Source organism: Teleopsis dalmanni, chromosome 2 (genome assembly GCF_002237135.1).
Source record: "Teleopsis dalmanni isolate 2A chromosome 2, ASM223713v2, whole genome shotgun sequence".
Taxonomy (NCBI): domain Eukaryota; kingdom Metazoa; phylum Arthropoda; class Insecta; order Diptera; family Diopsidae; genus Teleopsis; species Teleopsis dalmanni.
Window position 1 is genome coordinate 218,405,131 of NC_051847.1, and position 14,752 is coordinate 218,419,882.

General features: G+C 28.5%; 1 protein-coding gene across 2 annotated transcripts; it reads right to left on the bottom strand.

The window, feature by feature from the left end:
* Positions 1-2,815: 2,815 nt before the first annotated feature.
* Positions 2,816-12,247, bottom strand: LOC119683167 (rho GTPase-activating protein gacF-like). Of its 2 annotated transcripts, XM_038096785.1 has the most exons (8): positions 11,773-12,247; positions 11,409-11,697; positions 10,830-11,344; positions 10,342-10,750; positions 10,158-10,256; positions 9,546-10,092; positions 8,295-9,154; positions 2,816-2,931 (listed from the first exon to the last, which is right to left on the bottom strand). In XM_038096785.1, the coding sequence occupies exons 1-8, from the start codon at positions 12,156-12,158 to the stop codon at positions 2,914-2,916; spliced, it is 3,123 nt and encodes a 1,040-aa protein (XP_037952713.1). In that variant the 5' UTR covers positions 12,159-12,247; the 3' UTR covers positions 2,816-2,913. The 2 variants fall into 2 exon arrangements, with proteins under 2 accessions (XP_037952713.1, XP_037952712.1); XM_038096784.1 differs by lacking the exon at positions 2,816-2,931 and having other exon boundaries at positions 7,924-9,154.
* Positions 12,248-14,752: the final 2,505 nt, after the last annotated feature.

A 14,752-nucleotide genomic window follows, 5' to 3' on the forward strand; every position in this document is an offset into this window, starting at 1 on the left:
TCACTTGAATAGTACCGATCTAGTTAAGAATTAGGTAATACAAAATACTACACTCTTTTACTGGTTAAGCCAGTATTCTATAAGAAAGCTTATATATAATTTCATAAGCATAAAATGCTATTGAAGAACAACACTTATTATACATTTTAAAGACACTGCCATGATGCGATTAAACTTGAAGAAAGTTGTTATCTTTAAAACCTTTGAGTGAAAATGAGATACTCTTCAAGGCAATGTGAACACAACGAATATATAAACAAGAACAACAACTTAATCCAAATGATCATTAACTCGTGTTGCGAGAAAATCATGTAAAATAATTTTTAACTGAATAAAAGATACTACCATTTATAGTGAAGATTTTAATTTCTGATATACTGTCACTACTTTTAAGAGTAGTTGAAATTTTTGATTTTAAACCAATAATTTCCTAAATTTTTATCAAACTTGTTACACCTTTGTACATCCATATAATTGACTATATATACAAAATATTATTTAAATATAATGAGAATTATATTACACTGAAAATGTATATATAGAAATATATTTATTATATATTTAATCTGCAATAGTTGTATTCAAGATTCGATATAAATATTGAAGCAGATTTATGCAATTGTATAATTATATCCTCAAGAAGTTTTATAACAAATTTAGCAGATTATCACAACCTATGGGAGAAACAAAAACAATATGTGAATTAATTTTGGTGCTGCGATAATGCAAGAGTTACTACAATAATTTTACAGTAATATCAGTGACCCAAAGAAGAAATAACTTTACACCAGTAGATTTTAATCGAGTTTGAAAATAACAAGCACATTTATAAAAAAAAACAACTTCAAATGGTTAAGCGGTTCATGAATATTTACTCACGCAGTGTGAAATAGGTACTCTTACGGATATAACTTTCTTTATCTTTACACCACAAACAATCTTTGTGTGCTTTCAACATATTATTACGAGGTTTCAACTGACCGCATATATGTTAGCAGAAACATATTCAGAAAAGGTCAATATACTATTATTTTTAACATCCTATACCTCAGTTAAAACTGATAACAATGCCCTTCCCTCTTATTTTTTTTTGTATTTCTTAAAATATGGAACTACCTCCCGAATAACAATAAGATTGATTTTATTTAATTGTGTTAATCTCATTCTACAGTTAAACAGAAAATTAATTTTCATTTTGATGTCCTATAACTCCTAAATTTTTAAAACAAGAAACTACCTACGGAATTGATCATCTTAAATTGTTGAGGCTAGTTGAGTTGAGTCAGTGCACCTGAACACTTTTACTCTCTATTAACTGCGAGGTTTCTACAAAACCCCTCTTTGCGCCTTAACTAGATTATTGTTTATCACTTCATTAGACTAAGCAATAATTGACCTCAGATCTGCATATCTCCCCGAGGAGCCTGTAACCATTCTGAGTTAGTAAGTCTGTCAGATTTCGCAAATAATTTCAGGGCTCTATCCTTTATGTATTTTTTGATGGGATCAATCTTGAGGTCCCTAAGATGTCATTCATCCTAATATAATATGTGCTACATCTCATATTAAAGCTTAAAATATGTTTTTACTTTATTATATTATACGATTATCTTACTCAATACTGATAATAATATCCTTACTATTGGAGTTATACTAAAGCAAATATATTGCGCTTCCTTCTTAAATTTTGTGCATTTCTTGAAACATGGAACTACATACCTCCCCAATGTAAGGTTGATTTTCAATGTAAGGTTGAGTAAATCTCATATTGAAGTTATACTCATATTGATTAAAGTTGAAAATAATACTCCTCCCTTTTAATACTAATTCCTTACTAATCCTCCCTTAATCCTCCCTTATAATACTTTCGGAACCAAGAAACCACTATACGAGTAAAAAGTTGATTTTCTTGAATTAAGTTAATTGAATCCTATCATTAGTTCTTAAAGGTAATAATAGTTGAATAGGAAACACTCTGTAATATAGATATATGTATATATAGTATATTGATATAGTATATAGTTAAGTATATTAATAGTGATAATAACTAGTTGAAAATATCTATATAAACAGTTTAGAAACTAATTTAAAAAATACAGAAAATTAACAAAAAAAAAAAAATATTAATTGATTTTATTGTATTTTAAAGCAATAGTGTATGTGAGACTATAACTAAAAGGGATAGTAAGAAATTGCAAAAGCAAATTAAAAGGATCTTGGGTGTTGAGAAACAAAAAAAAAAATATATTTTTAACAAAAATGGAAACTTACGCATAATTTGCAATTCACTACATAAAGTATTGGCCTTTGAAACGTTGTTGCTTTCACAATTGTAAAAATTTTGCCAAAATGCAAAACCAAGAAAAACAACAACGTTCACTGCTGAAAATGTTGTATGCAAATTGTTTAGTTAGCGCCGACTAATTGTACTCAGTCATACTGTCTTGCAGAGCTAGAGTATCAAAAGGTTGACATCAGCGCATTCGAGCATTCGAACGACGGGTGTAGAGTGTTAAGAAAGAGCAATGCGTGTTTTGTTGCTGCAATTACTCAGCCGATCCATAGCTTTAGTTACACTTAAATGTTTAAGCCCATCACACACTAGTCACACCACAGTATATGTTCCACACCTTCAACACCTCCAAACATCTCTCCAAATATTTCATTTATATATATGTATATATATATTACATATGTATAGATATATTTATTAAGTTATTTTTGCATGCAACTTAAATACTTAGATAGTATTTCAAACGTTAATTATAATTTTTTTTTTGTAGTTTTTGGTTATGCTTACAACATCATGTAATTTTCAGGTTGCGTGTTAATTACATTAATTAAATTTGTTTTTTAATTATTATTTATGTTGTCTAATGCCACAGTTTTCAAATCACACTTCAAAGTCAGTTTTCACATGCATTTGCTGGTCTGGATTTTGTTTATGTCAAGGAGTACGATTTTTTTTTGTGTTTTTTGAAGTTTGATTATTTGCATTAATTAATTTAATTGAATTAAAAGTTTCAATATTTATGTAATTATTTTTATGTTATAGTTAACGTTTTTATTGTTAAAATAATTAACATTTATTAGCATTTGAACATGTGTTTTTTTGTGTTTGATTATGTAGTACACAGGATAAGAGACGGAGATTTTGGGAGGAAAAATAAAAAGAAAAATATTTAAGCATTAGATACATATATTTTATACATTCATATTTGATTATAATGGGCGTGGCTTTATTAATAAAATATTATTGCTATTATTATATATATTATGGAATTACAAAAATGTTAGTTAAATAGTGTGAAATTTTAACTGAACCGAAGTGAAGTGAAATATTAGTTAATAAGACTACGAGGTTAATGGTGTTTGTGCAGATGAGGCGAAGAAAACCATAGCGAATGAATTAATATAATGAAAATGTTTAATTACAATGAAGTCGATTAATTTTAATAATGATTTATTGTAATGATTTTGATTTACTTTATTTTTAAATAACAATAAAATTACAGGCATTAACTTAAAAAAACACAACTACGTTTATAAAGTAATTTTCAAGTTATTTATATATATAGTTTATAATATAATTTGGCTATATATCTAAGCGATAAAGTAGTCTTCTGGATCTTGTTTTAAAAAAATAGATATTTTTCACAAAAAAATATTTGCTTTCATTGCGAGGTGGATAATTGCAAAAACAGATAACAACCATACTTATGTCATATACGATTAATCCTTATATACATACTGGTTTCTAAGACCAGTAACGCCTTATGTTGAATTATTACAACAACTTCGTGATGTCTTCCTAGTAATCAAAATATTTTTTCCATCTTAAAAAAAGCTTTGCTTAAAGTTTTTGAAAAATCCTTACACCAACTAAAAGTCTTAGTTTTTGCTTTAAAAATATTTTACTTATAGGCAAACTTCTACTTCTCATTTTGCAAAGAAGTCGTTTCAAGTTCCTAATATAACTTAATTTATCTTATTTATAAAAAAAATTAACTTATAATGAATTAAGCTGTCTAATTTTATATCTATTTAATTTATTTTTAACCAAATATTTTCATTAGTTCAAATTTGATTTCCTTTAACTTAGTTTAAAAGTATAGAATAACAATCGATCAACAAAATGATTGTCCAATCAAATAAATAATGAATGGTAATATATTATCCATATCATCTTATATGTAAAGATATCAGAGCACCGTACATAATAATTGGCCAATAAAATTTTGAAGTTTCACCGATAAATTTATAATAACATATCTTTTTTTATACGCAAAATAAAGTACTAACATCTATTTTGCACCAGAAATTTATATAAAATATTAAATAATTTTTTTTTTTATAAAAATATTAAATGAAAAATTTTCCAGAAGTTTTAAACATTACAGAAAATTCTCTTTATACGAAGTTAAAATGTTCTCTATACATATAAAAAATGTGTCCAGACATTCAAGAAGATTCTCTTTATATGAAGCCAAATACAACAAATATGTTCACTAATTCTGGACATAGTAGAGAATTTTCTTTATTAAGTTAAATATAAAAATTAAATGTTCCACAAATTTTGGACATTGGAGAAAAATTGGTTTATATATTTATATATAAGAAAAATGATCCACAAATTTTGGACATTGTAGAAAGTTATCTTTATATGAAGTAAAATATAAGAAATATGTTCACTAATTCTGGACATCATAGAAAAAATTGTTTATAATAAGTTATATGTAAAAAATATGTTCACAAATTTTGGACAGTGTAGAAAATTTTCATTACATTAAGTGTTATAACAAATCTTTCGTGCAAAATAGATGTCAACACTAAGATAAAACTATATATCAAAAAACTCATAAATTTAAATAAAAGGAAAATGAAAGAGTAAAGCCCTTTTCAAATAAATTATGAATGAATGTGTTAGTAAGATAAACTTCAACTGAGAAAGATCAATTTTTTGAATGCATAAAATCGATTTATTCTGACGTTGGACATATATATATAATTAATTTAAAAGTTATCTTTGGCATAGCTAGAGTTTTAATACTCTATACACAGAGTTATTAAAAACTTTTTAACAAATATTGATTTAATATGTCTGTTTAATGTTCAAATTACATGATAAGTGAATTTGCGTTCGATTTTTAGTGAACAACAATTGATTTTTCAATCTCACAGTAAAATAAAATCCTTTTGTTTTAGTCTATTTATTACTCTAAATATTACTCTAATGCTGCTCACTTATAATCATAATCGAACGTTTAAGTATTATCCATTCCTTCAACATTTGGTGATATCCAAATTCATCCACTTCATAGTACTATGATTTGCCAAGACTTCCAAATTGTTTTTCTTGCTGTATTTCACGCTGAATATTATTTTTTGTATATATATTTTAGTGCTTCAAATATTGTGCAAATTGAATGAAGCTTTGATGACCGAATATGTTTGTGCTAAAGTATTTGACAGCGAAGTATTCGAAATTATTTGAACACCATACTGTGTTCAAGTATTTCTAGTTATACGTATTGTATAAAGCAAAACAAAACAAAAATATGAAACAATAAGCAAAAGAAATATCCAAGTAGTTCGAATATTTTCGAATAGGTGAATCAATTTCGAGCCACGCAAATATTTTCGAGCAACTTAAAACTTTTCGAACATGTACAGTATTCGATTCAAATATACGAATTTGAATATATTCAAGCTGCTCGAATATTGTAATGCTTTATATTACATATATATCATTTCGAATACAATTTATCTCATAGATCGCAGTGTACCACTATTTGTTCTAATAAATACCTATTCTTTTATCACATTATTACAACCATTATGTAAATGTTATATATATTTATTTTATTGCGTCATGAACAGATTTTTAAAATAAATTAAAATGGTTTCTAAAATTTTTCCAAACGTTGACGTTACAAATTAACGTATTAATTTCATATGATAAGGTATTTAAATAAAAAGAAGTTGCATTTATGTTTATTTTGCGTGTGAATTATTATTAAAACATTTTCTTCTTATGTATAAAAAAAATTTAAGCTTTAGTTATGTATTTTACCATGATGAGAAATGGCAATTAAAAACTTTAACGAATAACTTATTTACGAATATTATATAAAAAATTAAAACAATTACTATGCAAATGTTTATATATTACAAATTAATCATTTATGTTTATATATATATATATATAAAATTAAATTAAAAATTAATATTAATTATATTATTATTATTATTATTATTGGTTACTACACAGGCAAGTCAATATCTCTTAAAACATAAAATAATAATTAAAATTAATTTATAAAAAATTACACACAAATTTGATAAAATAATGTATTTAAAGTTAAAAAATTAAACCATATAATTTAAAAAGAAATATTTATATATAATAACATATATATAAATATAACTCATATATATAATAGTATTTTTTTTTAAGACTTTAATAGGATTAAACACAATTTTTACATGACTATAGATAATATAGTTTATTTATATAAAAATTATCAATTGCATAACATATATCATTCTTAATTAAATGATAATACAATATATTTATATATTATTTATAATAGATATTTTGATTAATAGTTGATTAGTATATATATATATAAATTCAGTTTCATTTATAAATCAAATCAATTACTATCATTATTTTTATTTTTTTTTTATTTACAACTTATTAATGAATGAAAGTAGAAACCTATTTGAAAATAACATAACTGTTTTATATTTTAAATTAATGTTTCTATATATGATGATGATGATGATGATAATATTATTTAATTGATGATAATATTATTTAATTGATGATAATATTATTTAATTGATGATAATATTATTTAATTGATGATAATATTATTTTATATGTTATGTATGTAGTTGGGTGTACTAGTGTATTGTTTGATATTAACTTTGATATTGTTTTTATTGTTAAAAGGATTTGCTAGTCAATGTATCGCAATCAAAATATTTATATGAAAAAATACGAGTATATATAATGTAAATTTAATGCATTCCATTAAAGTTTTGCGTAAGTTGTGAATTTGATTTATTTTTCGAATCGAACATTTTTTAATGAAAAGTGCAAGTTTTTAACAAACTGTGAAGCATTATTGTAATTCTTTACAAAAAAAAAGTGCAAGTAATTTAATTACTGCATTTAATATAACTTATATTACAGCATGCTAGAATTAGCTAAAATATATGAAGTTCCATGATGAGTGCTTATGTGTGAACATAATTAAGTTCTTTATAAATACAAGAAATTTAAGTTTATATATAAGCACAGTTCATTCTAAACAATGCAGGAATGAAATTTTAACTTTATATCCACTTTCCACTTAAAATTATCTTAATTTCTGAAATTGAACATTGTTAACGTTCATTAAATTGTAGAAAAACAGATCAAATTCTGCAAAATCTAAGTAGCATTCTTAACTATAAAACTGGATGATGGAAATTCTTTCTTATAGTGACTTAATAAAAATATTAAATAAATAAATTAATATATATAGAAAAACAAAACAAAACTGATTTTGTCAGGCAACCTTTTAGGCATGCATTCATCCACTTCATATAATTGATCGTTTTATATAGCTCATTTTATAAAACTTAATACAATATATATAAAAGCATTTTTACTACTTATAACCAATCCGTAAGTAACATAAAATAAAAAAAAAATAATAAACAATTACAAAACAATAACCTTATGATTTCAATGAATAGATATGTAGATGGAATCGCTGTGTTTCTTTTGTATTGACGAATGTACCTAACATATGTGAAGAAAACTATTCAAAGTTACTGTTGTTTGAAATAAAATTTATCTAATAATAGTATCTATAAATTTTTTGTCTTCTTTTATATAAACATTAAATTTACTTTTATTATTTGTGTGTTTAGTTAAGAAAAATTAAAATCTGTCAAAATATAATAACAATAACACTATTCCAATATCTATTTCAATAAGTATCTAAACACTGAAGTATTGTTTTGTATCCGTTTAATTTATAAATACAATTTATTATGCTTATATACTCTGTTCCTTATGTATGTATTTACGTATGTTATGCATATATGTTTTTGTTAGTTCAGCGAATTTTTTTGATTTGCGTTTGTTTATGTTATGCGTATGCGTATGCATAATGCATAGATGTGTATTTGATTTATGTATATCAAAAAGATAGAGCAGTTGTTCGTGTAATTGTTATATATTTCTGCATATTTTAGATCTTAAGCCAACCCAAAAAAGTTGATTTTAAAGTGCGTACCTTGCCACTATCGCTGTCACTATTTATATTAGTTCCATTTACTGTTGGACTATTGCTATTACGTTCGTTGCCATTCTCACCAATGGCGTTATTGTGTTCCTGTTGGTTACGCGCTGCTGTAATTCGAGCACCCATTACAGAGGCACTACTAAAGCGGCGCGTTGTAGTGACGGCGGCACCAGTAGTTGTTGTTGTGGCCGTTGGTGTAGTAGCATTTGTGGTACGCCGTTGAAATTGTTGTTGCGCTGATGAACCATGCGAAAAGCTATTTGAACTTAATTGTAAATCTTTGCGTAATGTTGCATTAAGATGTGCAGCTATTGCGCTAGGTTTAGGTGTGCTACTAACCAAATAACTGCTAGCATTGTCATTATTGTGTGGTGTTATCGGTGATCGTGTCAATGGTGTTGTTGGTGACATATGTGAATTATCGCTTGCACTGCTATTATTGTTACTATTGTTTGTTTGCTGGTGTATGCGAGATAGTGAATCCAAATGGCGTACACGTGATGTTAATGATTCTCGTTTTAATTTTGGCAGCGGAGAGTTTTGTAATACTCTCGGGGACGGACTTGTTACCGCAGCGCCATATGATTTTGAGGCACTATATGGCGTTGTGGACATTGGTATGGAGGACGAAGTGGAACTACGACTTGTATTATTACTAAAGGAAGAGGAATTATCCTTACGTACGCTTTGTGCAGAATCAGCGCGTTTTAAGCTGTTTGGTGATTTGCTATAAAGTAAATTTCCAGTACTACGACTAAGTGACGACTTGCTTGATGCATTCGAACTTGCAGATATATTAGCTGAAGGTGGAGAGCGACCAGCAGTTGATGGGCGACCAGTTGGTGGTTTACCTATAATTTGAACAAATTTGATTAATATTATTACTTTTTTTTTTAATTTACAATAGACTTTTGGTATAACGAAAGATATACTTTCAAAGCCTTAAACTTTTATCTGCATATTTAGGTATAGATAATCATCTCTACTTGAAATTTCTGCCAATATTGAGTTCATTGTCTATTAAGCCGTCTATACGCAATCGTGCTCATAATTTGCATCAAAGTTAATAAATTTACGTTAATGTTATAATAAATATTATTGAAGATATGCAGTTCATATAAAACATTCATTATTTAAAGAGAGCTTATTTGGCAAATTCATTATTTTGAATAATTAATTTCATCGTTCGTTATATCGAATATTCGTTAACCTGTGAGTCTATTGTACAACAATATTAATTACCTGCAAAGTAAGAGCCAGATTTACTGCCCGGTAATGGTATTTTACTTGGTTTACTAGCTGCAGTTGTAAACTTTTTTACTGCTTGATAGCCGCGCGCTGAATAGTGTTGTTCAAATGGGCTTACACCACCAACACTAGTACTCATTAATTTACTGTTTATAGTTTGCGGAGAATCCTGCTGCAATTCATGATCATGTGCCGATTCAGTACTGCTACTATGTTGTTGTATATCATCCAAAGCAAGGTGTACCATAGCTTTCATGCTCGGCGTAGAAATTTGTGTTGCAGTTGGTTGTGGCATATGACCATTTTGCGATATTGGTGTACCTGAACGCATATCGCTGCTATTCAAATCGATACCATAACCAGCGCGTCTACTTATCATTAGTGTTGTCGAAGCAGATGAACGATTTGTTTCATAATCGTTTTGTGAATGCATATATGAATTTGTTGTAGCTCCACTATTTGGTGTTGATGAATGCATACGTGACTCCAGCACACGCAATTGTGCTTTAGTACCTTCGAGTTCGATATTTTTCTCCTCAAGCTGAAAGTGAGAAGTGAAAAAAGCAATGTAGTAAATCATTTAACAAATATTTATATAAATTTTACCTGAAAACGTAAATCTTCAACATCTTCTTTTGATTTGTCCAGTCTTTTGGCTATATGAGTTTTAGATTTTGTTGCTTGATCGAGTTTTTGCATTAAAACCTTTACAGAAAACAGAAAACAGAAAAAAGAGAAGTTAAAAAGTTTTCGAATTGAAAAGTGGAAATGAATTGAGTGGAAGATTTACCTGATTTTGCACAGTCAATGTTAACAAATGTCGTTGCAGCTCAACTACACTATTTTCCATTAAAATTGCCGCAAAACGTTTAGAGTCAGTCACGCGACATTTTGTGTTTTTAGCACTGGGTGTGCTCACAATGCCATCCAATCGACCGAGTGTATTTGCTGTTACTGCTACTGGCGATTCTTTACTATCACTGCCTGCGCTTCGATGGAATGCTAAATAATTGTCACTTTTTTGTTGCTGCTGTTCGACCACCACCGGTTGGAATGTATTTAAACGACGATTTTGTTGTAAAGGAACTGTTGTTGCTGCTGCCGCCGCAAGATTTTCATTATGAGATGCGCCACTACCGGTTGAAAGCACCGTCGTGGCCGAGGATAAAAAGTTACGTTGACTCGAGTAATCTGATTGACTGTACATAAAAAATAAAAAAAATATTTAATTTATAATATTATAAATTATATAAAATAATTATAAATATTATGCGTTACCTTGATGAACTTTTACTTTGTTGTTGCTGTTGTTGTAATTGCAATTGTTGCACACGTGAGCTAAGCTCCAATTTTTGTGCCATTGCAAGCTTTAGTTGCTCTTCGAGATCCTTTTTAACTGTTATCAGCTCTGTCATTTGATCATTCATTTTAGTTGCTTTAATGCGACCAGTTAAAGTTTCCGCTTCCATTTCAGCTAACTTATCTAAAAGTCTATCGCGTTCCTTTCGCAACTGTTTAATGTCTTCCTTATTTAAACGTTCTACATGATCACGAAAAGTTTTGGGCGTCAAACCACTTATAGCGCTACTGCCACTATTTGACTTTGTCAGAGCATTAGCACAATTATCTTCACCGTTATTAGAGACACCACCACGCAGATTATTTCTCTCATAGTTCTGTAAGTGTTCGACCTCTTCGCGTAATCTATTTGATTTCCGATGTATTACATCTAATAAATTTAACAACTCATCATCCGACTCAAGGCATAATAGACGATTTGATGCTATGGGACCCTATAAGAGAAATTGTTTGTTAATAAGATATGCATATAAAATTGTTTTCTATATTTAAACTTACAGTCATAGCACCATTAGTTGAGGAGGCACTATGACCCTCCTTTGATGAACTAGTCTCTGTTGAAAATCCTGAATCTTGCACAACACTACCGTTATTGTTCTCACCGCTCTTTGGCTCTTTTTTACCGCTATGTGAATTGCTGCGACTACGCGTTAGTGATGAGGAGGACAATTCACCAGCTACAACAGCACCATTTGTGCTTACCGCAACTGCTGCAGTCGAAGTTGACGAGGACGGTTCCTTTTGCGCTAATTTACGTTTTACACGTATACCAGGTTCCCATTCACGTCTATAATAAAAAATATAAATGATAAAAATTAAAAAATAATACAAAATTTTATACATTTCTTTTCAATTAACTAACCTGGAAGCTAGTGATGAATTGGACATAACACCTGTTAGTGTGTTTGTCGCTGATACTGACGGTGTTGTTGAACCAGCAACCGCTGTAGATGCAGACGAAGACATTGAGGCCATTTTATGTTTAAGATCAGGAAACGTTTCAATGACAAGATCTCGAAACTCGAGTAGTGCACCGACCTCATGTTGCAGTTCTTGCAGCGATTTCGTCTGATCGCTGTGTATATGATGACTGCTGCTATGATGAAGTGGATAGTTATTGCTGTACGGTGAATGGTGGTTTAATATATGGTGATGATTTAAGTTCATGTGGTGTTGATATGCAACATTACTAACAACACCGGGTGCACCATTTACACCACCAGTTGTCGTTGTCGTATGATGATGCATATTATTGCTTAATGGTGAACAATCCAAAGCGCCGACAACAGCACCGATGCCATTGCTATTTAGTGTGCAGAGTGCAAGATCATAGGAGTCATTCTGTCAATGAGAAATAATAAGTACAAAATAATTATACTATGTATCGAATAATAAAACCATCTTAATTGTTTAAACTTAAAATTAATTTAAAACGATAGACTTTATACCAAATTTGGTTACAACTTAATTGCTTCTTCGATTGACAAAGTCAATTTGAGACGCACTAAGCACTAGCAATTAGCGCTATTGTTTGGCACGCCTACTTAATGGAGTTGAACGCTAATACAGTGTGGTTTTATTGAAAAGAAAGCGGTTTGAAATAGTCTGTTACCCGAGCAAAAGTAAAGTAAAATAATTATAATCATTTTGGAGCACCGATGTCATGTGTGATACAGTCTACAATGGAAAATGTGTTGTCATGTGAACGAGGCTAAATTGAACCTCAATTGTAGCTTGAAGGCTTTGACAAATTTTTGCCATTCGCTTTATATGCATCTTAATGTGCTGCTGCAATTGGTAGCCTAATTGATATTTAATCAGAAATGAGATCTGTAAGCGAAACTTGTGATAAAAAAAATTAAAAAAGATTATTTTTAAAATACAATTTAAATTCAATGGCTAGCGTTAATTTATATGTTAAATTTTGAAAAAAAAAAAAAATGTTAAATCGTTTTAATATAACGTAAGCGAATAATATATGCATAATTTTTTTTTAGTATTCGGTAAAAAATACTAGTGTTTATTATTATTATGATGTTTACTAATATTATTATTATTACGTTGGGAGATTTCACAAGGCAAAGTAGTGATATATTGCATCACTTTCATGGATTCAGAGTATTTTTCTAAGCCCCATTTCTTTAATTACAGTATAGAAACTGCTTGGTTGAGTCTTCTTTTTTTTATACGATATATTATACGATAAACTAGTACGTAAGAGATAAAAAAGATATTAGGATTATACCCAATACCAGGTAAAGAATCAGTAACGATAAATCCAACGAACATTCTTGAACTCTTGAGAGTAATGGGACTAAATATGGTTTTTATCTATTATAGTAGAGTGTAATACAAAAAATCTTTTGATCTCAGTACTTTATTTATTTCACATTCAAATTATTATAATTATTATTAGCCGTACTCCATCAGGAGTATAGACTTGTTATATAGAATCTCCAACTCTTTCTATATCTAATAATATAAGGTAATTTAAGTAAAAATTTGCCGATTTTATATGTTATCATTCTTCACCAGGCATTACATGGTCTTCCTCTGTGTCTGTTGCCTTGGGGATTCCATTAGGGTCTTGTGTGGCATATTTTGTCATACGGCTTTCAAAGAGTATGGCCAAGACAATTATATTTCCGACGCTGGATTTGTTTGTTGATATCTTCTTGATTTGTTTAAGAGGTTCCATAATTTAACTTCTACGTGACCACCAAATTCTCAAATTATTAGCAGTCATCTGTTGGTAAAACTTTGAAGTTTTCTTTATATTTTGACCAACCACTGTTGACCAACCAAGTTTTTGATTCATACAATATCGCGGATTCTACATAGACATTGTAAATATGGATACATGGAGATATAGAGAAGATGTTTCATTTGAATTCCATATACTACAAAGACACTATAAACATGGAGATATAGAGGGATATTTCATTTCAATTCCATACATTACGAAGATTATATTCACATTTGATTACAAAAATATAATAAAACCAAACGACATTACAATTTATTTTATCAATTGAATTTAATTTTTATAAAGGTGCCTTATTATATATACATGCTTTTAACCTAAAAATTTTCCATGAAGAATTCTCGATAGCTCTGTCTGAAGGTTATTTAAGTTTCGATAAAATCAAACCAAATTTATTTTATTTTTAAATGTGTTAATTAATTCAGTAAAGGTTTAAGAGAAAATAAATTGCTTATGACGTCACAGTGAGTTAGAGAAAATTACATATTACATAAATATGTAAAATCTATTACATATGTTATTGACTTTTTTCTTTGTCACGTTGTGCGCATATGATTATTTTCGAGAAATAAGGCCAGGTTACAACAGAGAGACCCCTAAAGCGCGAAGTCCAAATTTTTATTTTATTTTATTGTATTTTATTTATTGTTGACATTTTTTTACCTTAAAAAATAGTAAAAATAGTAAAGTAAAAATTTCTAAAAATTTCACTACTGATAATAATAGGAAAAACATCATAAATAGAAAGCAGTAGTTAGTAGTTGAAAGTAATTTGTCTTCATAAACATTTGTTTAGCAGTTCAACACAAATATATATAATAACAAATATATATAGTATTATAAAAAAATAAAAAATAAAATAATATATAAATAAGAAATCAATATAAACAATGTGTGGCATTGTATTTTACTTGTGGCATTTGTTGCACATTTGCCGATAAATGCAGCATGAAATGACCGCAGTAAAAAGGTTAGAAATGTGTCAAGCTGAGATTATCACAAATCGAAAAACAAACATCATTTCATAGCCGCAACATAAGAATTTTTTATACACGATTGATTCAAAATGATTTCACAC